The sequence below is a fragment of the Gouania willdenowi genome, chromosome 20 (genome assembly GCF_900634775.1).
Source record: "Gouania willdenowi chromosome 20, fGouWil2.1, whole genome shotgun sequence".
In the NCBI taxonomy this organism is placed as follows: domain Eukaryota; kingdom Metazoa; phylum Chordata; class Actinopteri; order Blenniiformes; family Gobiesocidae; genus Gouania; species Gouania willdenowi.
Window position 1 is genome coordinate 16,670,181 of NC_041063.1, and position 19,390 is coordinate 16,689,570.

Consider the following 19,390-nt stretch of genomic DNA (forward strand, 5'->3'; position numbering starts at 1 on the left):
CATTTTGAATTTTCATAGTACACGAACTGCCGTAAAATAGGCCGACCGGCGCCCACGTTGGACGGATACAAAACTATCAGGCCCGTGAAGCATGGACAACTAGCACAGACGGCTAGCACGGACACTCGGGTGCTAACTGCATTATGCTCCGAGCACACCATGTTGTGAAAACTGAAGAAGATGACAGGGTTCGGTATCAAAATGAATAAGTGCTGATGTTTTATTTCATTTGTGTTTTCTATGATTTTGAGATTGACATGAGTACACAGCAATATTCCCCCCCTGATGGTCTAAACTAAAGGTGGCAGCAGCCCTTCTGACTCACATACAGTGGTATGTTAAAAACAATAAATTACTTTATAAAGACACTTTGTTATACACCAATCTTTTGATCTGTCACAATAATGTGATTTAAATGAAAATACCTCAAGTTGAGGGCGTTTCTCAGCAGGTTTTAGGTGCAATTAAAAAAATAGATTCATTAGATTAATTCATTACAGAGCATAATTAATTAATAGAACCATTTTTTAATCTATTGACAGCACTAATCATACTGATAGTATATGGTAGACAGTATATACTCATTGAGTGTGTAGTTCGTTGGTGTGGGATTTCAAACACAGTCTGTGTGTGTACATCAACATTGTGCTCCTATTTGCTGATCGTCCTCTTCTTTACTGAGGTTCGTTGCAACCCCCAAGTGCAAGTAACCAAGCATAGGCCTGTGCAGAGTCAGAAAGCCTATCCTGGATTACTTGAACCTGGTTGAAGCTAAAGCGTTGCTCCACCTGAAAAAACACCTTCAATCAGCCGCAACGTGAAACCTGCTGCGTCAGTTTTCATAGTTTTCACTTCCAACTCTCAAGACTGAACTTCAGATATATTCACGCCTTCTTCATGATAAGAATTGTTTTTCTATCTAGTTCTTCATGCTCGCGTGGTTTTTACCTGATGAACAGTGCCATCGATCTCCACAGGAACAATGAAGTCTGCATTGTTGATGGGCTGAAAAACAATAAACAAGTAAATGTGAAATAAATAGGCTGTTTTAGGTCGATATAACGCAATCCTGTGATAAAGCACCTCAGTGATGTAAAATTCAGAAGGTAAAATACTGCACACTTCAGCATAAACGTGCCTCCCTCTGCACCGGCGTTTTTGTATCTCCCGTTTAAATAAAAACTAGTAGTGAGTGAATCTCTCGGGTGGAACTCGAGCGGGAGCAAAATGACATCCACAATCAGGGCAATGGTTGTCATTTTTTCACCAAAGCTGCGTGTCAATCTGAAAAAGACGGAATGGGGAGAGGAAACATGAAGGAAGATGAGGAAGAAAGACGCCAGAGAGGAGTGGGAGGAAGACGAGCAGAGGCAGTAAAGACGAGGATTAAAGGAGGATGTAGGATGTCATTTTGGAAAAGGAGGAGAGTGAAATAGGTGAGGGAAGAAAATTGATTCTGGTGTAAATTCCCAGGGAAGCTTCTTTTTAGCAAAGCCAAGCAATCACCTTTTTGGATAGAACATGAATAAATGCTGAATTATAGCATTTATATTTCCTACATTTTCTAATATGACTCTTGGATTTTAAATGGAAAAAGTCAGTTTAGAAAAATTGAGGTGAAGCTATGTTATAATACTTTATCTCATCAGATCACACCTTAAAAAGGCATTTATACGGTGCACTTTTTTCAATTCCACACTAGCACTGAGCTAAGCTAAGCTAATTAGCCGGTCTTTATCGTTCGTGTATTTTTGGTTATTCCCAATATGAAAAATTAATAATTAATTGCTGCACTCATATTGTAGCATACCTCATTTACCTATACTTATAAAACAATATCAAAGATCATTTATTATTTACAGTAAAACACAAAAGTCAGAATAGTTAGCAGTAGCTAGCTGTTAGCCTACACCAGTGTTTGATCTCATTTCCAGAAAGGCCAAAATCCATTACACTGAGGTTGTTGCTCTGCTAAAATAACATCAGTTCTGCAAATGGAGGAGTTTTTTCTTACCAAGAGATGTTTAATATTCGCTTTTTGTTGATGTGTCGATTACGACCAATTTTGACCGAAACATACAAAGACGCCTTGTTTTCATTATATATATGTATACTACGATGGCGTATTAGGACCACATTAAAATAAAAAGAAATCCGAGCACTGCGAGAATAAAGTCATAGTTTTAGCATATTAAAATTGTAATATTCTGAGAATAGAGTTATAATTTCATGAGAATAAAGCCTTATTTATATAAACTCGTAATGGTATAGCACTCCCTGTTGAAGTGAACATAACTAACACCGATAGCCCGGAAGTCCACCACCTTCAGTTGTCAGTTCCTCCTCCACAAAAAAGGCTATTTACTCCAAATTTGTCTGGTTCTTTCGTCGAAATATTACGACTTTAATCTTGAAATATTCCAATTTTAATCTTGAAATAATACGACTAAATAAATAAACTTTATTCTCATAAAACTACAAGTTTATTCTCCAAGTATTATGGTTTTAATCTCGTAGTGCACAGATTTTTTATTATTATTTCAATGTGGCCCTAATACCCCATTGTAGTTTATGTATATGTATAATCATGTAATTAACACAGAGATGCCCCACTGTATGTATTCCACTTAAAAGTGTGATTCAACTTCAGTTATTGAAAGCCTGCCATGTTTATTTTTCACATGTTGTCTCATACAGCAACACATTTTTTTTTTATATCGGTGGAAAACTGATATCAACCAACATCTGATCATATCGGCGGGCTGATAATATCGTTCATCTCTCATTTTTCTCTTTTGCAGACAGCCTGGTGATTTTTTTGATAAAGCAGAAAGACGTCTAAACGCGTCTCATATATGCATGTCATAAAACTCACTTCAGGAGGAACAATTCACAGCCATCCAGCAGATGGGGTGTTTGCAATAGAAATCCTAAGCACTGCACTTCCACCTTTCACATGTCACTGCCTCTGAATACAATTGTGTGGTGTAGAGCAGTGCTGTCATTATCACCCAGTGAAAACCAAGGTTTTACTGAGACGCATCGACCCCACGTTGAATATTTATTTAATTGGTGAAAGCTCTAAAATGGCTTCACTTTTTGCAAACAAACACCGAAGCATTTTTATAACGAATGGAAAACCAGGAGTGACAGGCATAAAACGGAACATCACAGAGGATGAAACAACAAACAGATGGAAGAAAAACACCAAAACAGCCTGCGCTGCTTAGCTGTGTCATTTTAAGACTTCACATTCAAGAGCTTCTCATTATTTATAGCTTCAGAATAATGAGAAATATCAAGATGAATGTGAGAAAATGAAGAGAAAAACTAGATTTGAGGAACATAAGTTAAGTTCAGTGAGTATTTTTCTGACTATTCTGTATTTGTGCCAGGACAGGATATGGGTGTCACCGTGTTTGAATTTCAGTAAATTCAAACACGGTGAAAATCAAACCCTTTCTTTGGTCTTCCTTTTAGCCACTGTAGTACACACACACACACACACACACACACCACAAACTGGATATAAGCAGGCTCGGGAATGATCTTGCCATCCATAACATGCCGGATGAAGCAGAGAGTATGTGGCATGTTACATAACGTTTTTCTTTTTCAGTCAGAGTCCATCTGTGCATTGTCAGTCCCCCTGTCAGATGGACTTGTTTTCCTGCACTAATTTCCCAACGCCTGTGTGAGCATGTGACTTTTTGGAAATAAAGAGCTTAATATATTGAATTGAAACATCCTCCAAATGGGAGAAATTGGCAGGAAATCCCGTTGAACAGAACTTAAAGTGCTCCACGTGCACGCATGTGTCTGACACTCTCCCACTCGTACTCTTCCAACCACTTTTCAGGCACTGCATTAGAACAAAAAAAAAAAAATCAATTTTATCCCACGTTTTGATCTTTAAACTGAATTCATTTGGATGGATTGCTTCTGGCATAGGTGACTTTATTCAGAGGAGAAATGATGGACTTCTGTTTCAGTGACTCGTTTACTTTGAAGACAAAAAAAAAGAAATGAAACAAAAATTACACACAAACGCAGATTTCTGGGAAATGTTCTGCAGCGGTCATCCAAGGTAACAGTGCTCTGTAGCAGACACACCCCTGTGTGTGTGTGTGTGTGTGTGTGGTTTTTTGCACAACTGGCATGTGTTGCTAATGGGTGTGTCCGTCACAGTTTGTGTACATTTTTGCTTTTACAGAGACTTTCCAGAGCAAACGAGGAATTCCAGCTTAAAGACAAATAGTTTTCATCTCTGCAGCTTTAGATTTAGACTTTAGATTTACAATGTAAACCACAGAGGTGGAAACATAACTGATAAATCCTACTCAAGTACAAGTAAAAAGTAACTCAATTAAATAGTACTCAAAGTAAAATTTACAAGTTACTTTCACCGCCCCCATGTTTATTGTTGGTAATAAATCTCGCCACAGTTCCCTTGCATACAGTAAACATCTCATGTATAAACTTAAAAACGAAGAGACCAAATCTTGCACTATTGGAACTTAATTTATTTTCCACAAAGGCATCTGTAAAAAAATAAAAGGTTTGTCAAAATGTATAATTTTAAATAAAATAACACCAATGAATTCATCATTCATTCATCAGGCTCTAAGTAAAGTAAATTTATAATTGCTAAATGCTGAATTTGTGTCCGTTTTGATGATGTGATGCATTTGATGGTTGTCAGGTCATTTCGTTTTTTTTTTGTTGTTTCACAATGTCCGTTGATCATTCTAAAACAAATAATAATAATTTACTTAGTAACAGTTGGGTGATGAAATGTAACAAATGACTTTACTTCTTTTAAAACGTACTTGAGTAGAAATAAAAATTACTCAAAAAAGTACATGTACACATAAAAGCAACTCAGTTACAGCATCGTAAGTGCTTCTTTCACCTCTGGGAAACCACAACATTATGACTGGATGTCTTGTACTGTGCGAGTCGCTGAAATAACGACAGGGTGAAAAAAAGACGGTGGTGGTAGCAGTTGGTGATGTGGTGAAAGCATCACATTGGTTTTTCCAGCACATCCCACAGACGTTAAACTAAAACTCAGCTTCTTCCTTTGATTTGTGTAATTGATCATTAATTACAATTATGGCGTGTTACAATTGTAATTGTAGTTTTTAAAATCCATTGCTGTCGTAATCATAATTAAATTGTTAATTTAGTTTGAATAACTGACGTAATCGTAATTGCCTTGAAAATTCGGTATAAATTGTCAATTATAATTTAAAGCAAAAATGGGATACCATGTTACAGTTCTACACATATGCAGTTGACAATTATTAAAATTTAGTATATCAAACTTTCCGTCATTTTACCGTCAGAAAAATTTTAATTAAGGGGTATAAGGACACAAAAAAGGCTCAGACGCCCACATTAAAAATATTAAAACTTTTCATTAATTAGGAAACCTAACAACGTAACCAATAGATAAGAAAGAAATTAGATGATAGATATTGAATGTAAGTGCATTTTACAGCTGATTTATGACCCGTTATCATAAGAGATGCTAACAGGAAGGTTAACTTTTATTAGGTCATTTATTTCAGGCTCAGTAATTGTGATTAATTGTAATTGAACTTTAGCAATTGAGGATGAAATTGTAATTGTAATTGACTATCAGGGGAAAAATAATAATTGTAGTTGAATTGTAATTGGAAAAATGCTGGTCACTGTAATTGTAACTGAACATGGGTAATTGAAAATATAATCAACCCCAACCATGGTGGAAAACACATAGGCCTCTACTACACTTCAATCACATGGTGGACAAGCTACAATATCCCCAAAGAAGGATATTCAATGTACCTGTTATAGACCTACAGTAGTTCCTATATTATCAGCAGTTATTTTCATAAAGGGAATCCAAAGGTGCACAGTGTGTGTGTGTGTGTGTGTGTGTGTGTGTGTGTGTGTGTGTGTGTGTGTACCTTGAAGGAGCTGTGTACGAGCGTTTCGTCCAGGTCGATCACCACACAGTTCTTGCCATAGTCTGTAATACTGACTTCAGGCAGCAGGAACTTTTCTGGATGCTGCAGTGACAAACATACACCAGCTTGATTTAAAAGGACTTTACTCAAAATGACACATTTCATACCGTCCCCAAAAGGGCAAATGGTCAAGGGTTATGGCCACACAAATACAGTATCCTTGTTTTACTGCACAACCGTGTGTTCACTTATAGTGACACTTCTCTGTCACTTTGACAGCCAGCGACAAAGGAGCTGAGTGTGCGATACGTCATCTTCAAGTATGCTGTATTTTAGTGTGTTATGGCCAGGTCGACTGGATTTATCATGCCGTATCACAGGAACAAATGCTGATGGATCTTGGGTGTTCTCCACTTGCAGCAAGGACACTGGATGACATTTTGTCAAGCAGCGATGAATTTGATTTACACATGCAGGTTGAGCACGAGAGAGAGAGACTGTGACCTTGTCATTTCCACCAAGCAGCAACATTAAGTTTGATTAGCGCTGGTCTCAGACGTCCACTCATTAAATACAGTGAAGCAAACCCTTTAGGCAACCAGTCACCACCTTTACCTGAGTAAAAACTAAATAAAAACTGGAAGTAAACTTAAGCCCTATTCACGCAGGACTAGTTTGACCTAGGGACCACATGCATTTTGTAATAATTGCGGCGAATGTCTGTGATAATCCCGTGCAAATCGGCCATGTCACTAATTTTCAAAGTAAAAATTCCCCCGTGAAATACCTACTATATTTTGCTGTGATAATACTAATCCAATGTGAATAAGCATCGCTGTGATTTGGACACAAATGTTTGTTTTGTTTCAGGTGCCACGGTCTGAGATTACCTCGTACTGAGATCAATTATGAGCATATATGCGCATGCTATGCTCATAATCCATCTCAGTATGAGGTCATCTTTGACCGTGACACCGGGACGCATGTTTATTTACTTTTGGCGAAGACTGGAGTTTAGAAAACCTTTTTGGACCCCAGGCCTGCACAGCCTTATCGGCCCGTAACGTACGGCAACAAAAAGAGAAGGCTGAAGAAAAGGAGCACTATCAGAAGCAAATGGTAGATCACGTCCTGCTTTGCACTGCGCGGTACAAACCAGGAATATATAATAATAATAATAATAATAATAATAATAATAAAGATAAATATAAAGGATAAAAGAAAATATATACATATATTCAGACCAGTATTGTCTAATTAAGAAGGGAGAACAAGTTTTGGGTTTGGTTTACAATTCATTTACACTGAACTTTTTACGTTGCCGTGAATTCCCGATCCAGTAAAATTACAGCTCCTTGTTTGGCACAATGTTTCCCAAATTAAGCCCTTTTACGAGGTAGAAAAAAGATATTTCAACACCTAATCTTTCCTCACAATGCCCATAATTTAATTAACAATTCATACGCTTGCTTTCGTTTACTAGTTTAACGCTGTTGGTCGTTCTCATTTGTGGCCAATGTTTTTCAGATACGTTCACTTAAAGAAGATGGAGACAAAAACTTATATATATATAGTGATATAGTGTAGGCCTCATTCATCAATAAATCAAAGATAATTAGATGTTTTTCATTTCGATTACCGTAAATAATAAATAATAAGTAGTAACACATTTACCAATTGATACAAACAGAGCTGCTACAGTGGGTGCCCATCATCATGAAAATACTTGATTTCTTACATATGCAATGCTTTTCCTCTATCTAACCCAGGGGTGTCAAACTCATTTTAGTTCAGGGGTTAAACACAAAGCAGTTTGATCTCAAGTGGGCCACAGATTTCATGCGGGAAAACGAGTAATTTCAACGTTATTTGTGCCCTAGTTTGCACTTCTCTCTCCAAATCTGATGAAGCATTGAAACCAGACACCATTTTTATTAAAGCCGCACCTTTGAATCAACCAATTTTCAATTCTATAAAGACAAATGCCATCAAGGGTCCCAAAGAGTAATTTGACTGATATGGTTGAAGTGTAGCAGAAAAACTCTGAGTTATCGTAGCCATTAAAAAGAAAGCTGTTAAACCCTGTGATTACACCAAGCAGAGGTGCAAAATGTCATCTGACAGCCAAGAAACATCCCCTCGGTGCCAACAGCTGCATGCAGCAAGAATGATGAAGAGCAGCAATGAGAGGAAGGTGGATATGAGGATTGAGAGAGAGAGAGAGAGAGAGACATGAAGTAAAATAAAGTAATACATACACTGGGTATGGGGATGACCTGGACCTGGTCACACTGGAGATCATAAACAGAGAGAGAAGGAAAAGGATTGAGTGGTGATAGGTTGGAGAACACAGAGAAGAGGAAAAGTGACAAATTGACAAACATAAACAGAGGGGCAAAAATCTAGATATGTCACACTATAGCAGGGTTTCTCAACCTTGGGGTCAGGACCCCATTTGGGGTCGCGAGACACTGTGAGGGGGTCGCCAGATGCCTTCAAGAATGTAGAAATCTTTTTTTTAACAATTTGAGCCCATTTTTACCTTTTTTCTGCAACTCCACTTAACTGGCCACATTTTAACCTATTTTCATCACTATTTTCTTGCCATATTTTTGCTCCTTTCAATGGATTTTTTTGCTACATTACTCTCATTTCTGCCACTTCTCCATCAAACATCAATGCTTTTTCTGCACATTTGTTGCACTTATAAGCCCTTGCCACCACTTTTCCCACCTATTGTCGCATATTTCTTTTACTTTTAAGCCAATATTGAGACTTCAAACCCTTTTTTACCACTTTTTCTGTGTTATCTTTGGCCACTCTCATTTGCAACTTTTTACCAATTTCTGTGGTTTTTAAAATCCCATTTCACCACCTTTTCCACCTTTTTTGGTCACTTTTAAACCATTTTATTTCTGAATAAAACGAGGATTTTCATCTTTAAGATGAATATATACAATGGTGTAAATAATAAACTTCCAGGATAATAGTGGACATTATTCAGATCAATAAATAAATGTGGTTATCACAGATTCATAGAACAATGGGCTATAATTTTGCTGACTTTATGGACGGGCCCTAAAAATCTCTCTCCTGTCTCCACATGACTGTTCGTCAATGTTCATGTCTGTGTTCAACCACCTTTAGATACAGTGGGGGTCCCAGGGCTCTGGCATCTTTATTTTGGGGGTTGTGAGCTGAAAAGGTTGCGATTCACTGCACTATAGGATGCTCCAAAGAGCTTTAAGACCTGGTGTGGAGTAATCAGAAAAGAAATTGGCTTGTTTTTTTAAGCCATAGAAACCAAGTTTAGAAGCAAAAACACGTATCTTTGTTTAAAAAAACAAAAAATCTTTCTGGTTTAGCTTCATTTTCTACAAAGCTCTGTTGTTGTGTTTTTACAAGAATGAAAACTCATCTGTTTTCATGCTCATTCTGCGCTGTGATGTGTTATTTGGTGAGCTTTCGTGTGCGTGGGCAGATATCTAAGAATGCACGTTGGGAAGTGAGCCTGTATTTTCGAAGCAGCAAATGGTAAACAACCTCTGGGATCAACTGGTTTGAAACAGCTGGAACAATTTGTGGTGGGTGCTTGAGCAAGGTTTCGCTGTCTGAGCTCTCTCTGCAGGGAAAGGAAAACCCTAACAAGCTCCCTAAAAAATGTTGTTTGTAAAACGTGACTGAAAAATTCAAGTGTTGCACATGCTAACATAAACAGCAACTCTTTGCAACATTGAGCAACAAACAACGTTTAACAAACGTGTGAATATTTGTTACTTTTGACCAGATTCACAACAATATTTGTGAAATTTGTGATTTTTTTCTCTCGTAAAAATATAATGTCAATGTTAAATCTAAATCTAAATGTTAAATATTAAACATAAATGTTAATTATAGGAGTTTGCATGTTCTCTCTGTGTTGCGTGGTCCTCCTCCCACAATCCAAAAACATGACTTTTAGGTTGATTGGAGTCTCTAAATTTCCCGTAGGAGAGAATGTGTGTGTATGTGTGTGTGTGTGTGTGTGTGTGTGAGTGGTTGTCTGTTTGTGTGTTGCCCTGCGATGGACTGGCGCCCTGTCCAGGGTGAACCCCTGCCTAACCCAGTGTGAGCCAAAGATAGGCACCGGCAGACCCCCCGCGACCCTGAAGAACAAGAACAAGTGGGTCAGAAAATGAATGGATGGATGTTAAATCTAAATGTAAATGTTAAATCTAAATGCTAAATATTCAATCTAAATTTTAAATGTTATTTAGCATTTAGATTTAACATTTATGTCTCGATTTATTATTTAACTTTTAGATTTAACATTTACATTTAACATTGACATATTTTTATGAGAAAAAAAATTATCACAATTTTCACTGCTTTCAATTGCTGTAAATCTGTTTAAAAGTAACATAAGAAAATTCACATTCGTTATTTAAACGTGGTTTGTTGCTAAATGACGGTCTTGTGAGAGTAAAAGTATGTTTCTGGGACTCTGGCCAACTGTGACATGAGAGAAAAACAATGTTCACCTTGGGAGGGCTGCCATTCTCCTCTGGCTGTTGGGGAAGAGAAAGATTCTTGTTGTTGGCGGTTGGTGGCTCCACATGGTAGTCATTGTAGTTCCTGAAGCAGCAAAAGAAAGGGCTGAAAATGCTCCGACTACGGTGCTTCTTTAGGCTGTTGTTGGATTGGGCGACTGGAGGAGAGAACATAAAATAAGCATTAGGTTACAATACAGAAGTGGTTATTAGAGTTTAAGTGTTGGAATAACAAAGGTGGACTTATAAAGGCAGAGAATATGAAGTGCATTTTAATTTATAAGCTTTGTTCATCTGTTAGATCAATATTTGCAAAAAGCAAGTTCAACAAGTGTGAATTTGCCTTGCAGTCTTACATAAGTGTCAATTCAAACTTGCCTCACACACACAATCATGCTGCCATTTCTGTTTATTATCTGTTTTACTTGTTTGTTTTTACCCTCCTCTTCTTCCTCTATCTGTAGGCCGTGATCTGAAACATGTGCAGACTATTTTCAGCTGTTCCTGCAACTGCAGAATGAAGTGTTGCTTCGCTGTTGGCCTTTTTTAAACGCATTCAAACTCCAATAACTGGCTTTGGTGGTGTTTTCCATTATGAAATCGTCCAAAGAACTGAAGCAAACCGCAGTCGTCGAGTTAATGAACAATGCCTGAACTTTAGACTTTTACACAACTTTATTAGATGATCTAATTCATGCATTTACTCCTTTCTAATTCAAGCAATTGTTGAGGCGGTGTGTTTGCTAACACAAGCACGATTTGAGCACGATTTGGCTGTAAGATATGTAGGTTTTGTGTATGTGGCTTAAAATAGCTTAGTGAAGTCCCTCGTTTGACTCCCACGGTATGCCACTGTATTTATCCCTCTCTGCTGGATTTCCTGTTTGTATTTACAAAGGAACAACACAAAGCCATCACAAAAATACTTTTATTCTGAATGTGCAATGCACATGTATTGCACATTGTGCATCAGTACTGACGTAATCAATTCAACTTGTGTTCAAACCATACAAAGTCATTAAACTGCAAAAGAAAATGTATATTATTTTACACTTTTTTTTATTATTGCACGTGTGTTTACGATATATCATGATTACTATTGATATCATCCGGTTTGCACAGCACACTTCAAGTTAGAAACGGTTTTTCTTTCTATAATTACAAAGATTTTGAGCATAAAGTACAGTTTCCAAAAAGATTTGTATAAATAAAAAATATATATAAATTACTTTCTTATCAAATATTGTGCAATAGCAATCTAGAAACTTTTCTTTTTTTTTTTAACAACAAAAAAATAAGATTAAACCCCCACCCATATCCCTCCCCTGGCACATGTCTCATTAGAATAAAAGAAAGAAACAAGGTTGACAATAACGGAAAGTATATTTTAAAAAATCACTGGGTTTTTTAGTTAAATTAAATACATCATTGCAATATTGTGACAACAGAAGCTTAATGTATGTCGTGCCTAATAATGATGCATTAGGGCACAGGAATAAAAAAAAAATATAGCCACTGTTATCAATTCCCCACTGGGAACAATGTCCAGTTAATTACTTTTATATGAAGAGTAAGGTAGAGATTACCATGAAAATGAATGACAATGAAATGACGTAAAGACACAAGATTGAAAAGCTTGACGAGAGCTGCTGATCTGTGGCTGAGTGTTGCAAAGCTCCAGGGAGAAAACAACAAACACATATACGGTACGTCCCTGGTTACATCATTCCCTCCTCACTGTTTCTGAAGCACATGGCCTACTTTCACAGTGAAAGAGAAGAAACTATTAGGAACCAATGGTCTTCAGCACATTGAGTATGAGGGATTTTGGTTTTCAGGCTTTTTTTTTAGGGTAAAGCCAAGCAGATGAAGTAAAAACAGTGGTGTAAGGTTGCTGAATGTAAAAACTCGGGTCACTGTTTCATATTTTCAACATTTAGCTCACTTTCCTCACATTCAGCTCATTTTTATTTCATTTAAGACAAATTCATGTAAAACAGCCTGTTCTATATCAAATATTCTAAATGTAATGTTAAATGTAAATAAACATGTTAAATCTAAATGTTAAATGTAAATAAACATGTTAAATAAATGTTAAATGTAAATAAACATGTTAAATCTAAATGTTAAATGTAAATAAACATGTTAAATCTAAATGTTAAATGTAAATAAACATGTTAAATCTAAATGTTAAATGTAAATAAACATGTTAAATCTAAATGTTAAATGTAAATAAACATGTTAAATCTAAATGTTAAATGTAAATAAACATGTTAAATCTAAATTTTAAATGTAAATAAACATGTTAAATCTAAATGTTAAATGTAAATAAACATGTTAAATCTAAATGTTAAATGTAAATAAACATGTTAAATCTAAATGTTAAATGTAAATAAACATGTTAAATCTAAATGTTAAATGTAAATAAACATGTTAAATCTAAATGTTAAATGTAAATAAACATGTTAAATCTAAATATAAATGTTAAATCGGTTGCCAAGTGTACAGTGTAAATGTGAAAATAAATGTAAATGTTAAATCTAAATGTAAAAGTTAAATGTAAATCAATCGGTCACCAAGTGTAATGTATAAACATCAAAAATAAATGTAAATGTTAAATCTATGTTAGGATCTGTGATTGGTTTGTGTGTAGCCCTAGCAGTTCTCTTTTAGTTTTACTGAGAGTCTTTGTTTATTCTGTTTTCGAGTCTGGTCTCCTGTGTTAACTCTAGTCTTTGTGTTTTAGGTATTCCACCTCCCAGTGATGTCAATGTGTTGGGGTTGTGAGTGATTAGCTGCCTCGTGTTTTGTACCCAGGTGTGTCCCATTCCCAATCAGGCCTCCTGCACTATTTAGCTGAGTGCTTGGACACAGAACGATTGCTGGTTCATTGTCAATGTTACCCTCCTCGTGTCCTGTTGCGTTTCGTTCCCTGGTTTCTTCATGCCTTTTTGGATTTTTGGTTTTGTCACAAAAAAATAGACTGGACTTATCAACATTCTCCCTGCCTGTTGCCTCCCTCTGTCCCTGCATTTGGGTCCACATCCTCAAATCGTGACAATCTAAATATTAAATCTAAATACAAATGTTAAATCTAAATGTTCAGATGTGCAGCCTGTACACCAGACATTACTGGTCTATTGAGTTAGTCAGTTTGGAGCGATCCCACAATGTCTCGCTCTTCCCCTCTCTTCACTAACTGAGCGGCAGTCGGTGGTGTGGGCGAGGCCGCGTGATTGACAGTCGCTGAGCTGCCAACTTTGCATAATTTCTAAACATTTAGCTTTACACTTGGTGACCTATTTACATTTAACATTTACATTTACATTTAACATTTACATTTACATTTAACATTTACATTTACATTTAACATTTACATTTAGATTTATTTTTCATGTGTACACAAGAAAACAGTAGCTAAATGTGAGGAACGTGAGCTAAATGCTATGAAAAAGTGACCACGTTTTTACATTCGGCACCCCATACAGTATAACTGAACATTTTTTAGTTCAGTGGTCATTTTTTGTGACAGGAATCTAAAACCAGCTCCAGACTTTCAGTTGGCTTCTGCATCTGAGTTAAATAAAAGTGGTCGTACTTTGCAGCCTGCGCTTTCAGACGTCTGGTAGTGTCCGTGGGATTTTCTGATGATATGTGATAAGCCGTAGGCTGCTTGGTGTCTTTGTAGCTTGCTGCAGCTCTTCCTCGTTCCCAGGAAGCAACACCTCAGTTAACTACACTAACACAGCCATAGGATAGGATACACTATGATCTCCATTTCATGATGCATATTGCCTGCTCTGTTTGGCCACCGCAGGCGTAAAAGTAACCTGGCAAGAGCCAGATCGATGTGTAACCCTCCCTTTAACTTAAGTTCTCCACATCGATCTGTGTCTGTGTCTAGTGAATCCTTTCAGAACCGGGGAGGGACATGAACAGAATGCTTGCAGGTGATTGGGCAAAGCGCCTGTCCACCACGATTTGTTTTAGCCAATCAAACGAGAACAAATGATGTTGTCGTCATTGCCAAAGACACTGCTACAACATCAAGGCTCTGCTTTGTCATCTTTACAAAGTGCCTCTCGCTGTTTCTTCTTCTAAAACTGAGTTTATAGCAGCTTCCACACGTTCATCCTCCTGCATCGACATCTTTCTAGTTCCTCTACACGCAACTGTGCCCGCGCCAGTTTTGCTTCGGCGCTTTGGCGCTTCTGCCTTCGTCACACCCGGATATCCCGCCCTAAACCACAACGCTGCCTCATGATTGGTTCGAGCCGTTTCGGTTTGGATTCAAAGGGCAAAGGCGGGAACAGCACAAGATGGATTCTCCTGGTGTTTGTGAACACCAGGAGAATCCATCTTGCAGGCGAGGTTAACATAAAAGTACATTCACTCTCATTGACATATACATTATTCGGGCTGTTTGAAAAATAAAATACCCAATGCGCAAGGAAGAAAAACCCTTAGTTTACCAATTAAATGAACACCATCGCTCTGTCCTATTGTATTTCTGTTGTCGTTTTCAGGCTTTCTTTAGCACTTGTTTCTTAATGCCACATAAATAGATCTGTGTAATGCTTACTTTGACAGATTAGTAGATCAGAATCACATACACACTTTAACTCTTATGTGTGTGTAAATGTGATTCAATTGTCAAGCAAGGGACACCATAGTGTAGATTTAAATGAGGTAATGAATGTTTATGGTTTTTACTGTTTATTGGAAGAAAAAAAATGTCTTAAAAATGATTAGATTTATAAATGATGATTATCCTTAATCACATGCTTCTCTTGTTTAGCCCACATAATGGAAATAAATTATAGTATAAATCGTAAAACTGAATAACCCTTAATCTATTTAAAGCTGCTACCCATGATCATTTTTAAATAGATAAAATCATAGCGTAGGCATCTTTGATCAAATGAATAAAATATAATTTACTCCAAAAGGAGGAATAAGGCCAATATGATGCTCTACTGTAAACACTGTTATTGACATTGTCAGAAAACTTACAGAAAAGAGTTTATTTAATTTTTACCATATTTAATTTTGTGTTTTTTGCCAGACAAAAAAGATAGTGATTGGCTTAACACCATTTTTGTTGTAATTTGCTCCCAGTATTACCTGTAATATCAGAATGAAGTATAAACAATACCATACACTCGTTTACGGGACTCCACATCCCACAATGCAATGTGCAAAAATATCAACAAAATGTGCGTCTTTACAGTGGAGAGGAAAACAAACTTTCAAGCAGAAATTTCAAACTTTTGCATCCTTTTTTTTTTTAGAGCATATGATCTTACATTTATTGATAAATGAGACCGACAATACGGATTTATCTGATAAAAAGAATTATCACGTCCAGCAGCTATAACATGGATTGAACAAGGTTGGTGTGTGAAAGCATCCTTAGATTTACACATAAATGTATTATATATGACACAATAATATTCTTTTCCAAAGGGTTTTACATTTTTACTATCGAAGCAGCAAATTAAATAATAATAAAAATAAAAAACAAGATTTTGGAACTTATAGGTTTTAGTTTAAGGCCCTGAACGTAGCCGTCTAGTCTAAATATAGCTTTAATTCATAGCGTTCATTCATTTAAAGTTTGTGTTCATTTTCCACCATTACTCATAAAAACAGGATGCAGAGAGAGCTGGAGGGGGAGGGACACAAACAGAGCTTTGCTTTCTCCTTTCCTCATAAACAACATGGCTGGACGTTAGGTGCTGCAAACACACTTGAGTAAACTTTTACTTGTGTTCTATTTTCAGAGCTGCACACATTTCTTTTTTTTTCTGTTTAAGAATGCAGCTCCTGGAACTGGTTTAACTGTTTCATCAGCCCTGAGAATAAGAGTGAAAATTAAAGTGTCACTTTGGCTGTTTTAAGCAAAAAAACATATAACAAACTGTAGAAATGCAACATTTTGAGTCAGGACTGAGGATTTATAGAACAAATACTTCAAAAAATAAGATTTTATTCAGCTTTTTAAAGACAGGTGCACATTATTTGCCTACTTGGCCTGATTCAACACCATCTATTTAAATATAATATTAAAGCAGCTTGATAAGCCAGTGCCTGTGTGATGGTGACCCATAGCCATAGCTAACATCTATAGAAAAGCCTCCCATCGTCAATCAGAAACAACTGAGCCGTGCTCTGTCACATGTTCAGGCACAGCTTCTGACAAGGCCGGAAGAGGGAGGAAACGCAGGAAATTCTCAGCATTCCTGACAGGAAGAGATAATCACCCCGTGACCCACAGCGTGGAATAATGCCAGGCTCTAAAAGGGAATATGATCTGCTGCCCAGTTTAAGACTCCTGAGGTGGACTCCTTTACAGTAGCTTTACAAGCACCACAAAAAAAAAAAGAAAATACGACAAATCTATATCGAGTTGTTGTTGTGGCTTGGTTCACCTTTAGGGATGGTTTGTTTTAGATCATTTACTCCTATAAGTCAAGGATTTACAGCTAAAACATAAAGCCATTACAGTCAGGCTTACTATGGTTTTTACATTCACGTCTTTCAAAATCATGTTACACCTTGCAAAGGTTGCCAGTCCATCTAAGGTGTACTAAACTTACTTTTGTACTGGAGACTGGTATTGCAAAGACACGTTTTGCATTGTAAGAAGAGATACAAAATTAAAATGTTCAGGGAGAACATGCAAACTCCAAAAAAACGGCTCCTATTCAGGACCACAGCAGCACATTTTACTTTTGTTCTGTGACATAGTTGTTTTTTTTTATAATGAAGGATGTGAGTGAAAATATTTTTATTTCATTTATTTAAAAATAAATATCTACTATATATTACTAAATTAAGTTTTTATTTGCACTGTATCAATAAAAAAGCTTAATTTTTACTGTTCTAAATTATGTAATTGCAATTTTTATGGTATTTTTTTAATGAGATTTCTAGAAGAATTCTCAAAATCTTTATTTTTTTCATAAAAGGTAACACTTTTTATTTTTATTTTTTTATTTACCCATTTCTTTTTAATTTTTTTTTGTGATATTGGGCCCTGAAAATGTTTCATTCTTCAAACAGGGGTACAACAGAAAAAGTTTGGAAACCACTGAATTAATGTACGGTACTAACATTTAAAGAAACACAAGTTACTATCTTGTTTTTGTTACCAACCAGCACACCAACACATACAGTATTCCTCTCTGACTTGCTGCCATTAAAAGCCTAGCAGCCCCTTCCTCAATCTAAATGTGAGACATCCCGTATTTATAGTAGCAGGAAGTAAAAAGGTTTATAATCTGCAGTGGAAATCTGCACTGTAAACTTAGCACAAAAACCCCCCAGAATAAATAACATTTTATTTGTTATCATCCAATCCATTACAAGTAACATGCATATTGGATGTAATTAAAGTGAATAATACCATTTCAGGCAGTGGTTTGACCAGACCTTGAAATGCAGTGAGAGAAGCAGCAAAAGCAGACCGTGTCCGGGGGGCAGGAAGTTAACCGTGAGAGCAGCCCTGTGTGAATGTGAAGCTTTTAATAATTCAGATGGAAAACAGGTCAGTTTTAAACTGGCAAGGCCAAGTACCAAGCACACACCAACTCAAAGCTACCAGCAACCAGGGGGACTTCCGTACCATCACTGTGGTGCAGCTTCATGACAACACCTGCCATAAATAATATAAATAATGACACCCTAACCTCCTGTCATCCCCTCGGGCGCAGGCGAATGAATTCACTTCACTTGTGGTTGAGATTTTTGCAATGGGACCAGCTGTTTAAGGGGTTATGTAACTAATTTCATTCAATCATCTCCTATATCCACTTTATCCAGTGAAGCCTCTCCCAGGTCCCCATGTTAGAGGTACTTACTTTCCTGCAGTGCTCTCACACATACACTTACACAGGTGATACTTCTGATTCCGTATTTTAATCTCTTAGGCTAAAAAAATAAATCCAGAATGGTGTTTGAAGTAGAAACTGTTCTTTTCTCATCTCTGGATGCAATAGGGACATGCAACAGTGTGCAAACTGCAAAGCCTCTGTGTTGTGCATTGTGTCAGCATAAATGAAACTCTGAGAGGAATCCCTGCTGTGACGCGCTCCGTCTAAAGCTAAAAATATCTTTGTTTTTAAAACTTAGATAACACACTGAGGTTATGTATATTTAAGACCATCTCAGAACCATCAGCGTCAGTATATCCCTCAGAGTCAGAATTACCCCTTGGAGAAGGGAGAAAGTATAACTCCTTGGATTCAAATTACCCCTCTGAGTCACTATAACCCCTCTGAATCAGAATTACCCCTCTGAGTCAGTATAACCCCTAGGAGTCACAATTACCCCTCTGAGTCAATATAACCCCTCAGAGTCAAAATTATCCCCACGGAGTCAGTATAACCCCTTTGAGTCAGAATTACCCCTCGCAGTCAGTATAACTATGACTAACAGTGAAGGCAGTGTGGTGCTGATATAAACTGTATTAATAATGATATAATTGTTCCTATAGGTTTGAATGGAAAAAGTAATAATTTAGATTTTGCCAATTAATCAATAACCGATAAACGTATGAAAATGGCAGCAAAGCAGGCGAGTCCTTTGTAGTCTGTACAATGGAGGACCTTGATTGGTAAAATCAGACTAAATTTGGTTATCGATTATTGGATAAAAAAAAAATAATAATAATAATAATAAAGTACATGTAAAACAATACATCCTCAGTAAATACATAAACAGAAGATAAACTATATTAAATAACCACATTACACAAACAGAGCAACACATTTTATGTGTAAACTAATCATTAGGTTTTATTGCTTAAATCAGTAAATTATTTACACTTGCAGTACATCAGAACTGCCTCCAAAACAATATTCACACCAAAGAGCATCTGCCACTAAACTCACTTAAGCATATGTT

The 19,390-nt window shown here is 36.6% G+C and overlaps 1 protein-coding gene across 2 annotated transcripts in view; it reads right to left on the reverse strand.

Moving 5' to 3' along the window:
* The window catches only part of ctdspla (CTD (carboxy-terminal domain, RNA polymerase II, polypeptide A) small phosphatase-like a), a 34,576-nt gene that overhangs the window by 4,647 nt on the left and 10,539 nt on the right, over positions 1-19,390 (reverse strand). Inside the window, exons 2-5 of one of the 2 annotated variants that reach the window (XM_028434486.1) lie at positions 10,475-10,641; positions 8,213-8,245; positions 5,955-6,056; positions 949-1,005 (exon numbers count right to left, since the gene is read on the reverse strand). In XM_028434486.1, the coding sequence (XP_028290287.1) occupies positions 949-1,005; positions 5,955-6,056; positions 8,213-8,245; positions 10,475-10,641 (359 nt within the window). The remainder of the gene's footprint in view (positions 1-948; positions 1,006-5,954; positions 6,057-8,212; positions 8,246-10,474; positions 10,642-19,390) is intronic. The other variant, XM_028434487.1, reaches the window with a different exon arrangement.